Source organism: Cladophialophora bantiana (assembly GCF_000835475.1).
Source record: "Cladophialophora bantiana CBS 173.52 unplaced genomic scaffold supercont1.29, whole genome shotgun sequence".
Classification (NCBI taxonomy): domain Eukaryota; kingdom Fungi; phylum Ascomycota; class Eurotiomycetes; order Chaetothyriales; family Herpotrichiellaceae; genus Cladophialophora; species Cladophialophora bantiana.
In genome coordinates this window covers 74,276-87,273 of record NW_015971603.1, presented here as the reverse complement: position 1 = coordinate 87,273, position 12,998 = coordinate 74,276, and the positions used below count along the sequence as shown (strand labels likewise).

At 47.8% G+C, this 12,998-nt stretch overlaps 4 protein-coding genes across 4 annotated transcripts; 1 reads left to right on the top strand and 3 right to left on the bottom strand.

The window, feature by feature from the left end:
* Positions 1-2,785: 2,785 nt before the first annotated feature.
* On the bottom strand, positions 2,786-4,641 carry Z519_12399 (uncharacterized protein; the record flags this gene model as incomplete). Its single annotated transcript, XM_016770105.1, has 7 exons — positions 2,786-2,983; positions 3,035-3,137; positions 3,193-3,445; positions 3,492-3,635; positions 3,688-3,936; positions 3,992-4,565; positions 4,618-4,641. 7 exons carry the CDS (start codon positions 4,639-4,641, stop codon positions 2,786-2,788), a joined length of 1,545 nt encoding a protein of 514 aa, XP_016613603.1.
* Positions 4,642-5,479: 838 nt separating this feature from the next.
* Positions 5,480-6,058, bottom strand: Z519_12398 (uncharacterized protein; the record flags this gene model as incomplete). The annotated part of the gene is made up of 3 exons (XM_016770104.1): positions 5,480-5,763; positions 5,818-5,865; positions 5,932-6,058. 3 exons carry the CDS (start codon positions 6,056-6,058, stop codon positions 5,480-5,482), a joined length of 459 nt encoding a protein of 152 aa, XP_016613602.1.
* A 1,167-nt stretch (positions 6,059-7,225) lies between these two features.
* Positions 7,226-9,636, bottom strand: Z519_12397 (uncharacterized protein; the record flags this gene model as incomplete). Its single annotated transcript, XM_016770103.1, has 4 exons — positions 7,226-8,650; positions 8,699-9,216; positions 9,272-9,515; positions 9,568-9,636. 4 exons carry the CDS (start codon positions 9,634-9,636, stop codon positions 7,226-7,228), a joined length of 2,256 nt encoding a protein of 751 aa, XP_016613601.1.
* Positions 9,637-10,328: 692 nt separating this feature from the next.
* Positions 10,329-12,218, top strand: Z519_12396 (uncharacterized protein; the record flags this gene model as incomplete). The annotated part of the gene is made up of 5 exons (XM_016770102.1): positions 10,329-10,421; positions 10,502-10,639; positions 10,694-11,128; positions 11,192-11,613; positions 11,666-12,218. 5 exons carry the CDS (start codon positions 10,329-10,331, stop codon positions 12,216-12,218), a joined length of 1,641 nt encoding a protein of 546 aa, XP_016613600.1.
* Positions 12,219-12,998: the final 780 nt, after the last annotated feature.

The following is a 12,998-nucleotide window of genomic DNA, read 5'->3' as shown; positions in this document are numbered from 1 at the left end:
TATCGTGATGTGCTCTGTCTTTCAGACGAAAGTTGTTTTTTTTCTCTTTCCCTTTTTGGGAAATTCTGGAAGAACTGCAAACGGTCTTGTGAAGACCGACGCTCCTTGCTGTGCTAAAGGTCAGCGGCCATGTAAACAAGGACATTCTTTGTACTTGCTTCGGCTTGGACACAAGCATGGCAATGATCGCTTGAGAGTGATGTACCGCATCATTTCGAACTTTGGGTTGCATAGAAGACGACCCACCGGAATCGAGTGTTCCGTGCAGATTGACAGGTGGGAAATACCGGACCGAGACCTAGTACACTAGGGATATTGAGGTGGTTGTGTTGGAAATGAAATTAACCATTGTGGTACGGATCTAAAGGCCATAGGCCGCCTCAGTCTGAACTTTAACTGAGCCTTTTGCTGAAGATCACTGAGTGCTCCCTGAGCAACAAGGGCCAAATCTGGTCCCCTAGCAATCGACTACACCTGTCTCTCAGCTACCTCTGTAGGCATCTGTCATTCCAGACGAGTGTCTGGGAACCTAGCTGATTACCTGCCCATTCATTTGCTGCCTCAATTTCCTCGTAGCACACTTCGACTATGGGTACTTCCGATGTGAGTGTGATGTTGCCCACGTCGTGCTACCAGTCGCTAAGATCGCAACGAGGCTCGATGGGCCTCGCAAAGGAGTAAATTGTGTACCGCCAGTTTGAAGCCACTGAGGCAATACCCCAGTAGAAATACCACACTATTCTTCAGAACGCCATCCTTGGAGGTTTATTCAGCCGATTCTGAATTCCATACTCAGTACAGACTTTGTGGGTCAGGCACACTAGTAGTTCCCTTTCGTGATCAGAACTGGTATCATCAGCGGTGGTTCTCTTGCCTTGCTCATCTCTATGAATGGAGAGGCTATCCTCGTTTTCCTGATCCAATTCGATCGACATTGTGCTGCCTGGCTAAAATTTCGTAGCCGAAGTCTGCAGGAATGTCTCTGAAGCCACCCTCTTCACTTGCCTTCTCAGAATCTCAGCAGATTGATGATCTCGCAAAGCGCTTCGACCGAAGCAACGATGGTCTCGCGATAAATGGAGTCAGGCAACTATCCAACGGGTTCAATCTGGCCCACTAAAATTGATAGGTCGGCGCCACTACCAGGTTCTCTTTTCGCATTTTCGAATCGCCTGTGCTCAGAAGTTAGTACATGGTTATTTATAGACGAGTCTTGCAGCAGACGTGCAACGTACTCGAGAAGTTATTTCTGCTGTCCAAACTGTCGATTGGCCGCCGGAGGTGAATTTGGGTGTTACTATCGTCAGATTAACCGCCTGTGAGTCCCTATAAACTTCAAAGCAACAGCGTAACGAATGTTCCCTCTTCCAGCCTGGACGTACCGAAATGCCTTAATCTTTAAGATCTTCATCGGCTGTGAGTTGGCGATCTCCAAAACTAGGGCCGACCTTTTCAGGTTTTGGTATCTGATCTGATTGTCAGGCTTGAGCTCACTTCGCTCGTTCTTGATGTCTCCGGACCCAGTTGCTGAGAACGGACATTGGGCTCGATGCTGAGAATACAGCTACTCGAGTCTTAGGTTAGGAGGATGATAAGCCGCATCTGGACAATCTCGTGCTTGGCTGAAGGCATTCGCAGGAAGAAGTCTTGAGTGTCCACGAAGTAGTCGAATCTCTGTGGTTGTATCAGCCGCCAATCGGCATCAATCCCCTCAAAATCCTGTCCCTCAGATTATCTCAACCCCCTTTATCTAGATACTCGCGCAGAGTCGGCGATATTCCTGTGGGCTTGGACGATATCGCGACCGTATGCCCGGAAAGCCTGCAAAACCGTCCCGGAGATCACACACAAGAGCCCGCAGTTTGGGGATCTCTGTGTGCAAGTTATCTTGGGTCTCCGGTATTTGGCGAGCGTTAGATGCGTCGTGGGACCGCTCATAATTCCACCCACGCGTGGTCGCACTAAGCGGGCATTGAGCTATACGGGCGATTGGCGACAGTAAGCCTTCTGAAGCCTTCTCCATAATCGCATGGCTTTCACAAGAAGAAAGAGGATGCTCATAAAATTGACGAAAGGTGAAGTTTAGGTCACAACAACAATTATTATCAAGATACCAAGCCGGGAAAAACTATGGCTATACTTCGGCATGTCCTCCATAACAAGAGTGTTGGCCGAGCCGTTCACTATCATAGAAGGCGATCGACATAAGCGTGCACTTTCGCTGCAAGCACAAGTCTTGCCAAGGGACAGGAGCAGTAAAATCTGGAGTCATGGGAGATTAGACAAAAGCTCGCAATCTGTTTCTGGTGACGATCTTCTCGATTCTTCACAAGTCTGCAGTGAACGCAAGGTTCGTAAACACGGATGGGGATTTTCGCCAGTGACTGCCTAAGTCAGAAATTAGGATCCCTCGGCTTTTGAAGTCCGATAATTACCATTCTTGCGGAGATCATTCACCACCTTGAAAGTTAGACGGGCTCAACGGGAATGCAGCACCGCAGCAGAGGCTCGTGCATCACCATCAGAGAATCTGGTTTTTGTCTCCAGGGCGAAAGCAGCTAGGGCGAATTTCATGTGGATAGTAGGCTTACGTTTGTTGTTCCTACGTACCGACAACCCTACTTCTTGTCGCTGCTTCTATTATCCCTTTTTACCTCGAGTACGAGGAAACTAGGCATTACTCGCGATACACCCCTCAGCATCCAGGCTCCGGCTTTCGGTGATTGAGTTTGCTCAAATATTGAGTCTCAAGGCCCTCCACAGGAAGACATCCTTGCTTCTCTTCTCATGGTATATGTTCAACCTTGGCTTCTTCGGTTTTCATATGAATTTGGATATCCTCGTCACGCGTCACTTCATCAAGGACTTCGGTGCGATAGTGAGATTGCTTGAAGCGCTGGTGGATCTGCTCTTCGCGGGTGTCTGTGAGGACAATACCGTCACCGAAAATTTCGGCGACATCCTCAAGGGCTAAGCCTTTGGTCTAGCTCGCAGTTAGCTACTTTCGCAAGGACGGCTGGATTGAAAAACTGACCTCTGGGAAGAAGAACCAGATGATAACGACGTTCAGAGCGGTAAGGATAGTGAAAACGAGGTAATATTTCCAGCCAATTTTGTTGAACGCCGTCGGAGCGGCACTATCCCGAATGGATCAGCAAAATGGGTGTCCGACGCTTCTGCTGGTAAACTCACCTGGTAAAGACGATAACGGCCATGAACAAACCAGAACAGGAGATTCCAATACCGCGAGCACGCAGAGGATTGGGGAAAATCTCTGTCGCGTAGATATACGTGCTGGCATCAATTGTCCATCCATAGAATCCAATGTGGAGGAAGAGAAAGAATACGGCAGCTTTGGCAGCAGCGGCTGACCCAGTGTTTTGGTAGACAGCGACTGTAGCACACTCGCCCGCGAGGGCAATAACATCTCCAGAAAATCCGAAGACTAGGAAGAATTAGCAAGAACAGTTATTCCAGAGGTTTGTACTCACGTAGCATTCGAACTCTCCCGAAGTAATCAATGACTGCGGCGTTGAAAGCATTGCCCAGGAGACATACCGTAATCCAGCCGCATTGGATTAGAAGCTGGTTGACAACGCTGAAACCGAGATTTCGGTAAAGAAAAGGCCCGTAGTCTGGCATGTGTATCAGTATGGAATCATCTGCCCTCCCGTCGTGTTTGCTTACTGTTGATAACGATTGTTCCTGTACATTGACCGGCAACCATGGTCAACCAACCGATCCAGCACCTCTTGCGCAGGGCTGGCCTTGTGAAGAACTCCTTCAGGGGCACATGGTCCTTCATCTCTTCAATCACTTGAGAATGCAACAGGTGAAATTCCTCGGTAATAGCATGCTCGTCGTTTCGGGGTCCAGACTCGGTTCGGCAAGCCTTGAAGGCCTTGAGGGCCTCATCAGGACGGTTCTTTGTAAGCACTTTGTACGATCAGCCGACAGTAGTTCAACGCCTTCGTTCTCTGAGACAACTTACACCAACGTGGAGACTCTGGGATCAATAGTACACCGACCGCAAGAAGGAGAGGCCATAACGCCCCGATCGCCAAGGGCATTCTCCACTGGGTGCCACTTGCGCTGACAAAATAAAACCCAAAGCCGATCCAGCTAGCAGCGACGTAGCCAGTAGCAATACCAGTTCCATGCATGCCCACAAGAAGACCGCGAATCTTGGGAGGGGAAATCTCGCTCTGATACAATGGAACGAGACTCACCAGGGCTCCCACAGAAAAGCCGGTGATCAATCTGGCAATGATAAACATGGCAATGTGCACGCTCCCAGCTGCCAGGCCGTTACCGATAATAGACGTAAAAGAGGCAAAGAGAATCGCCTTTTTGCGACCCCATTTGTCAGGAATCCAGAAACATGAGATACAACCAAAGAGTCCACCAACGGAGAACAGGCCGTTTATAGCTCCCAAGAGATCAGCTGAGTTTGACCTTGTATCAAGTTCAAAATAGGAGAGAAAAGTAGGCTGCCCAGTGGTCGTAGCGATGATACTGGACCCGTAGCCATAGGTAATACTTCCTAGGCCGACAAAGAGGACGATCTACCTGTTGTGTTAGCCGCTGAGAAACTGCAGATGCTGTCCAGTCATTTACCCCAAATTGTACTAAAGAAATCATGTTGATCAGTAAAGAAATGTACTGCTAGGGCTCAACCACACTCAGGGACGAGAACTCGAGTTGCGGCAAAAGAAGAGGCATGGTAGTAGAGTGGATATTCGTTGATATACCTTTAGATTGCCCCCTTTTTCCCCACGAAGTACCTAGCCGTACCCTCGGGACTCGGGTAGAATTAGCTTTAGGGCAGAAGGGTACCCCAAAAGCCAAGTCCTGCAGTAGCTTCCTAAGCCATAATCCATAAATATATGGAGCCAAATAAAATCATTCGTCGTTTCTTTCCCATAATCACCTCGATAAGCTATTGCGGGGTGCAGAAGTACCAGCCGGAACATACCGATACATCCCCATGGGACAAGGAAAAGTACGGAGAATTCTGGGGTTAATGAGCAGCGAGACGAGGCTAGCTATCTCAGCAGGTTTACTCCGACTTTCTCCAAGCCACGTGGAAAGGCAGACCAATGGAAAACCCCATCATTTAAAGAATATTATATTAAACCCCATCGGGAAATCTCCATCATTTAAATCCAATCGATAAACCCCATTCCCAAAAACCCCGTCACTTTCTAGTACTATTCATCCCGCCTGCCTGTGGAAGAAAAACAATAATTAGGGTTCTCAGCTGCAGGTTCAAAAGGCTGCAATTCTAGATACCGAATCTGGCATACGTCGGAGTGCCTGATTTCCGGACCTAGTATATTTCAGAGTTCTGAGCAAAAACTAGCTTGCGACCGTGAGGATACTCACGACAATCAGGATGAAAGGTACACTACCAGAATACACTGCCTAAAAATCCAGAAACTCTGCTTTTACTGAAATGTGTCAAAGTTTCCAAAGCATCCTACTTCCTTGGATGCCCTGCTCGTTTCTTCAAGGCATCATTCATCGCGTTGAAAGCATCTTCCCTGTCCGAGTATTTGATTTTTCTGAAGTATTTGATGAGATATGCGAAGATCCCCGAGAAGAGCTCAAAATGCTCGAAGTCGGTGCTCATCCCATCTGCGCTCGGCTGGAGGATAAAGTGATGATACTCGGTAAATAAACCTGGGAGATCGAAAGGCCGTGCCCGCCAATGTAGGTGGCATACAGGCGACCAGTTCTTTATGATGGGATCGGATTTTCTTACTAGAGTACTAGATCAGCATATGAATAATGAAATTTGTACACCATTTTCACTACCTTTTGAAGTTCGTGGGTTCTTCATCTGTAGGTGGAGCCGGCCATTTGCTGTTTCACTAACTTAGCCTGGGTCTCCAATGTCCTGAACTTATCAGAATAAATGGGAAGACTTACTGCATTGCTCACCAGAAATGCTCTGGATCACGGGATTCCATTCAGAGTAATGTTCGAAGTCGGTCAAGATATCCCAAATCTGTTGTGGGGGAGCTGGTAGTCGTAGGCTGGAGTAGACTGAAGGCATTTTGTCGATATCCCAGCTCGAAGTAAACACATTTATTCACGGATATATGGTAGCCTCGGGCGTGACAAACTTAAGTCTCTGCAAATGTCTCGCGGTATCACGGTTTGTATTCAGGCTGCGTCCTAGTTCGCGTTTATACATGTTTCATATTTCGAATATTTTGTGGACTGACTCTTCTTGAAAGAATGAGTCTGGTCATTAGTTACAGTCGATGGAGCCCGGCTGACTCCGATTAGCTCATCTCTCCATAAGCTTTCCGGTATACCGTGAAGAGGCAAAATCAATACGATAAACACACTGATTTCTCAACGTGTGAATTCTAGTATGGTGCTGCGCCTTGTACGCCGGATTTTTGGCGGAGTGTGGAGAGCTGCGTGATGAACCCAAGTCAGCGAATCAAAAGCTAAGGTTGTTTCTGAATCCGTGTCAAGAAGTCTGATAAGATCACCAACTATAAAGAACAGAGGATTTCGAGGGGAAAGGGGGCAATAGTAAATATCAATAATAATATATTGGACTGAGGCACGAAAGCCTTGATAGGACGTAACCGTGCTGCAAGGAAGATGAATCCAACCGCTTGAGATTAATGCATCTGAGAATAATCTTTGAGGCTACACTAGTCTTTGCTGTAGCGACAATTTCCCAATCGGAGTGAGCCGGATGGCAGACTAGAGAACTAAGTTCGACTTGTTGGTCTCGGGCGGGGTGGAAAGTCTGGACCGCTCACGGACTTTCACACTCGCTTGCTGTTTTTCTTGCAACCAAGTCCGCGCAGAGGTTTGGATGGTAGTTGTTTCGTTTAGTGCACCTCAACTGTATGGCCGACTAATGGAGGGTATGTGCTGTTGGCTACAGCTACATCGATACTTGCTAAACAGTCAATTGTGAAGCACTGCTTAATGGGTTTGCGTTGCCCTTTCTCGCTTGAGGCGTTGTTTTGAACCTCCCGACACTCAATGAGTGGACTGATATCTAGTCGTATGGCTCGCTGTACACAAACAAGCAGAAACTGATGAAAGCCCGCTTCAATGAGAGATGCTGCGCTTATATACCAACTCGGTGACTATTCTTTTATCCATGTCTTCCGCGTCCACTCTCTGCCCAAGAGTTCCCAGTGAAGATATAGTCGTAAGAATGATGAGCACCTACCGCATTGAGAGTGTTGGGCTAGACTAAAGCCAGTTCATTGAGACTGTCGAAATCAACCATCAACTGAAATATGGCTTCCAGATCCAGACTCTCCGTAAGAAATACATCATCCCAACAATTCCAATGTGCTTTTGGTAGGTCATCTCCCGTATCATCCGCCTGACCGTTGCTTGGAGTCGTTCTCGGCCAAGTAGAACTGTCCCGCGATGACTGAGATATAGACAAATGTGAAAGAGTTCTAACAGGACATTGCTTGCTGAGGAAGATCTCCAGATTCGCATCAGGCTCGCCACTTGCTGTTCCATCAAGCTGATACTGGCATTCGCGATAGCTGACTCCGATGATTCTCGTATCCTGTGCAGTTATCACGGTGATATTTGCCCTCCTCATGAGATCTGCGGCAAATCTGACCACTAAATCAACACCAACATAGAGCTCTTGCATCTGCTCCACCACTTTCAGACAATAGAATATCGATTTTAAGCAAGTTTCAAGATGCTGGCCCTCTTGGTACTGTATATGCTTCAAGTGGGTAATAATGACCGGCAACTCCAAAGTAGCAGCGGTTGGAGGGAGAAAAGAACCTAGACGGAATCTGTGAATGTAGAAGTTGATTTTTGCCATTTCCGTGGTCGCTTCTTCCACCCTTAATCTGGATTGCTCCCGGACTTGCTCCGACTGGTTCACATTTCTAGCATCGGACTTCCGGAGATCTACCTGTGGACGATGGAGCGCTGAGAGCGTTCCACAAAAGAAGACATGCAAGAAAGCCTGGTGAGTCATTATCACTGCAGCGGATTCAGCCATACCCTTTGAATAGAGAGGTTGAAAGATGGCTGATATAGGCCTATTGTTGAACCACCTTTGCAGTGATTGGTCACATATCTCGACTAACTCTTGCTTCTCTGGCTGTGACTTGGGATACAGTATCGTCGTAGTTCGGCCAGTAAGATCCTCTGTAGAATGATCGAAATCATCGCTGGGAAGGATGGAATAGTGTAGATCGATTACTACCCCAATTTCAACACAGAGTTGTGCCATTGTAATGCACATTTCGGCAAGATTTTGTTGACATTGCAGCTCGAGAATCTCGTTCTGCGGGTCACCGGTGGAGCTGTCCTCCAGATCGAAATCATCCAGTGTCAGTATTGGAGTATTGAAATCAATGTCTTTAATTCTGAGTGGCCGGGACATCCCAAGGGCAAGCATCCTGTCTCTTATATAGCACGACCACCATATCCTTTTTAAGAGATGTTTCTGCATGGAGGGTCTTGAGAACGTTTGCTTCTGGTGAAGTCCAAGTGTAAGGGCTAGTGATATGGCGATACCCAAAAAATGCCAGCCGCCTTTATTGTCGCCTGGAGTTTCATTCCAGAAACTCATGAGAAGGGTCGCTTGAATGATGGCGACGCGGCTTTCTTCTACGTCAAGCTCATAGAGCAGCTGCGGACACTGTTAGAGTAATCCGATAAATTCACTCCCTTGACCTACTCTCACTCTCTCGTACAGTACTTTCCTCGCAACTCTTCTCGATTCGAACCCAGCTTCGTGGATTCCTTGTATATCGACAAATGTTAGACCGATGAATATCACGGCCTGCAATAGCAAAATGCCGATTCTCGGCATCCCTGGACGCCAATGGCCACCTGCACAATTTAACAAAGCTTTCTGATCCAAAAGAGGCATGAACCAATGGAAGTATCGGACATACGCCCGGATAAGTGCATCGAGAAACTCTGTTCGAGGTATATCCAGGGCGCCCTTTCTGGAAATATAGTTGATGTCATCCAGAGTCAGCTGAGAAGAAAGGGGATTGACAAACTCCGGGAGCCGGTCACAAGCTGTCTCACTTGAAGTGGAAGGGATCGTAACTGATTCCAAAGTGCAATGAGGGCTTGATGCATCATTTGTCGCGGAAACGCGTTGAATTAGTGAAAAGTACGTCAACTCATGGTGGATGTTTTGTAATAGCTCATCGTTTTTTGAAGCTGTCAGTAATGTGTTTGTTGCTCCTACCATTCTTATCAGCGCCTCTAAGAACATACAAGATTTGTTCCAACTTACTCGATTCTGGGTGTGAGCGCTGGTTTGCAGTCCTTTCAGTAATGTATCCATGAATTGTGTCGTACTCTGGCAACCATTGATCGGTATGTCTCCGTTCGGGAACGTGGTAGACGTTATCAATAACAGAGACCTCGTTATCGCCGGACACGCGAGGAGGACGTTGACCCTCTGGCCTTGTTGAGATGTTGCTTACGGGCTTGATTTTTAACGCCTTCCTGCAGAAGACGTCCTCAGCAGCAGCTTCCTGCACAAGGCATCTTGAGAATGAAATTTTGGATCGTACCTGCCTCTCTTACTCTTCTGCACATGGCAAGTGACACTGTCGGTGATGCAATTGCTGCATGGGGGCCCTTGCTCTTCCACATTACATTTGACCTTACGGGCTCTGCAGCTCAAGCAGGCTCTTCCGGCTCTCCTTGTGAAGGACCACGATTTACCAGGCTCAGCCATCCTACCACGCTGCCTATTGGGAAAGAGTGCATAGCTGATGAAGAGGTTCGTACCATCCCCTTCCACATTGAGGCACCGGGATACTGCTCTCCAATGAGTTGGGTTGGCAAAATTAAAATGTGGTTGTTTACCAAGTACTCCCTGCAGCTGGTTAATCTCCGGTTTGCCGACCCCGCATTCATCGCGATCAGACTACTCCTAACCAGGACTAATATGCCTCTTGATTAAGAATGGCAACAGCCGAAGGAACCTCGGCGTATTTTAGTAGCCGAATGAATTGGGAAATCTCCCCTGTCAGCTGAAGGCCCTAAGTTGGGATTTGGCACCAATGACGTGTGAGATCTATGCTCAACAGCCAGAAAATTTCTGGATATCGGTTTTGAGATATAGACAAATACTAACATGGCATGGACATTGAGTGGAGATGTTCTCGATTCCAAAATCTGGGGTACATCGGGACCTGGCTATACAAATTCATCCGAGGCGCACTACTGATCCACGTACGTGAGGGCTGGACCTGTGCCTTCATTGCCTCTGGGATGATATAGTAAAGTCTAGCCACACCTTCGCCAGCCAACAACATTTACTGTATTTGCCAGAATTCAAGATGCCTTTTCTTGCTCAAAAGTTTGTGCCAATTCCTAACAAGGACATCTTGTCCTGGATGTTCGACAAGCCAAAATTCAATCAAGATAGACCGGTGAGTTCTCACTCCGGAACGAGTCATCCTCAGACTCTTAGCCACAGCTCACTGAACCATATCCCACTGGAACTATTTAGGTCTATATCGATGCCATTGACCCGTCAAGGTCGATCTCTGCAAGGCAAGCTCGGGTGATAATCCGAAAACTGGCAGCAGGTTTCCACGCCGCTGGTGTGATACCTGGAGACTGCGTCTGCGTCCACAGCTTCAACAATGTCTGTTGTGTCTAAGGCTCATCATATCAATTGGAACTTGGCTGAATTGACCAGATCTATTACCCGATGCTTTTTCTGGGCATCGTTGCTGCTGGTGCAATTTTTGCCGGGACCAATCCAGCATACACCCACTTCGAACTTGCTCATCATTTCAAGACATCCCGCACCAGGTTTATCATTGCCGAACCGGATCTGCTACTAGCCGTCGTTTCAGCTGCAAAAGAATGTGATATATCGAAAAACAACATCTGGGCCTTCGATATCCAGAACGAAACGATCCCAGCTGGGTTCTCATCCTGGAGGGCGCTCCTGGGCCACGGTGAGAAAGATTGGATTCGCTTCGATGACGAACAAGTCTCCAAAGGGACGACAGCGGCTAGGCTATTTAGCAGCGGGACTACTGGATTGCCAAAAGCCGCAGCACTGTCTCATTACAATCTGATTGCACAGCACACGTTGGTCAATGAAACCTATCCAATTCCATACGAGGTTTGTCTTCGATACTACGTAAAGCGGGCAGAGTACAGGCGCGTTAATATCTTGTTTATCTAGCCTCGCCGCCTCTTATATCTCCCACTGTTCCATGCAGCAATGGTTCCGGTAGCTCATGTCACTCCTCTACGATCGGGGGATTTAAGCTACATACTCCGACGCTTCGAGATGGCGCCTTTCCTTTCTTCCATCCAAAAATATCAACTCACTGAAATGATCTTCGTTCCACCAGTTGCGGTTGCTGTGTTGAAGTATCCATTCCTCCACAATTATTCCCTGAAATCAATTAAAGTGGTCGTTTGTGGGGCAGGCCCGCTGGACAAGGAACACCAAAAGTCGCTTCAAACTATTCTCGGGCCGGAGACGTCTTTCACCCAGGTCTGGGGCATGACGGAGACAAGTTGTGTGGCTTCAAAATTCTACTATCCTGAGCGAGATGATACCGGCAGCGTTGGGCGTATGATGCCGAACCTGGACGTCAAGTGAGACCCCGCCCACGACGCGGTTATCCACGCTTACTGTTCATTCTTGCAGGCTCATAGACGACAGCGGGAACGATATTACTGCTTTCGACATTCCGGGAGAGCTTTGCATTCGAGGCCCAACGATAATATCTGGCTACTTCAATAGTCCACACGCTACGAAAGACTCCATTGATGGGGAAGGGTACTTCAAAACTGGTGACGTGATGTACTGTACCACTAAAACAGGGAAATGGTACATCATCGATCGTAAGAAAGAGCTAATCAAAGTGAGGGGGTTCCAGGTAGCCCCGGCCGAGATCGAAGGAGTCCTGCTCTCGCATCCGCAGATTCTAGACGCTGCGGTCATCGGTGTCAGGAAGCAGAACGAACCAGATGTGGAAATGCCGAAGGCGTATGTGGTGCGGAGGCCCGGAGCAGATGACGCAGTTTTGACAGAGGAGATAGTGAAATCTTTCTGTCGGGAGAGATTGGCAAAGTATAAGGAGCTGTCAGGCGGGGTTTCCTTCATTGACGCTATTCCGCGGAATGCAACGGGAAAGGCCCTGAAACGCATACTCAGGGATTTGGCAAAAGATGAGACCGGGAATAGTAGCAGGCTTTGAGGGACCTCAAATACGGCTGCTACAGAGATGGCCGTTAACCACGAACTATTCCTTTTTCCGGTTTCGTCTTTATCTCTTCCGTCTGTTGGGCGTCTTTTTTCTTGGCGCACAATTTATATGGTAGCCTCACCAAAATCGAGGAAAAAACAGCCATAAATGCACCCAAAAATTATGCTCTGAAAGTAGCTCCGAAGAGAAATCTAAGCTGTATATATCTAGTAGAAGTATTCTCATTATAGGAATGGAGCCGAAAGAGAGCAGCTAGCTACATACCGGGGAGGGGGTGTTCTCTTAACTAGAATAGGCCCCTGGGTATGAAGGTAATAGGCGGTCTCCTTAGTTAAGATAGGCATACCTAATTAATGCCAAGAAAAAGGCGCCTAAGTAACGGAAAGGGAGATATATACTCGGTACTCGGTATCTTAACCTAATATTTATATTCGGTAGATAGGCTGAGACGCTAGGCGTTTCACCAACTGCGGAATCTACCTCAACCTCGTTGTTCTCGCAGACCTGTGATAGGATGGCGACGGAATAGGAGGGTTCAGGAACGCTCTTCAGATTATAGGCCAAAGTGTATATAAACAGGCAGACTCTCTCTGAATAGCCAGGGGGACAGGACACATGAAGAAGATAGATCCACAACTGTTCTGTGTGCAACAATTTTCGCATCGCATTTCGACGACCACTGGGAAATCCCCCTTCTCTTCCTACCTCCCACACCTTCCCTAGACCCGGCAGTGGACGATTCGACCTTACCAGTCAATAAAATCTCCAATG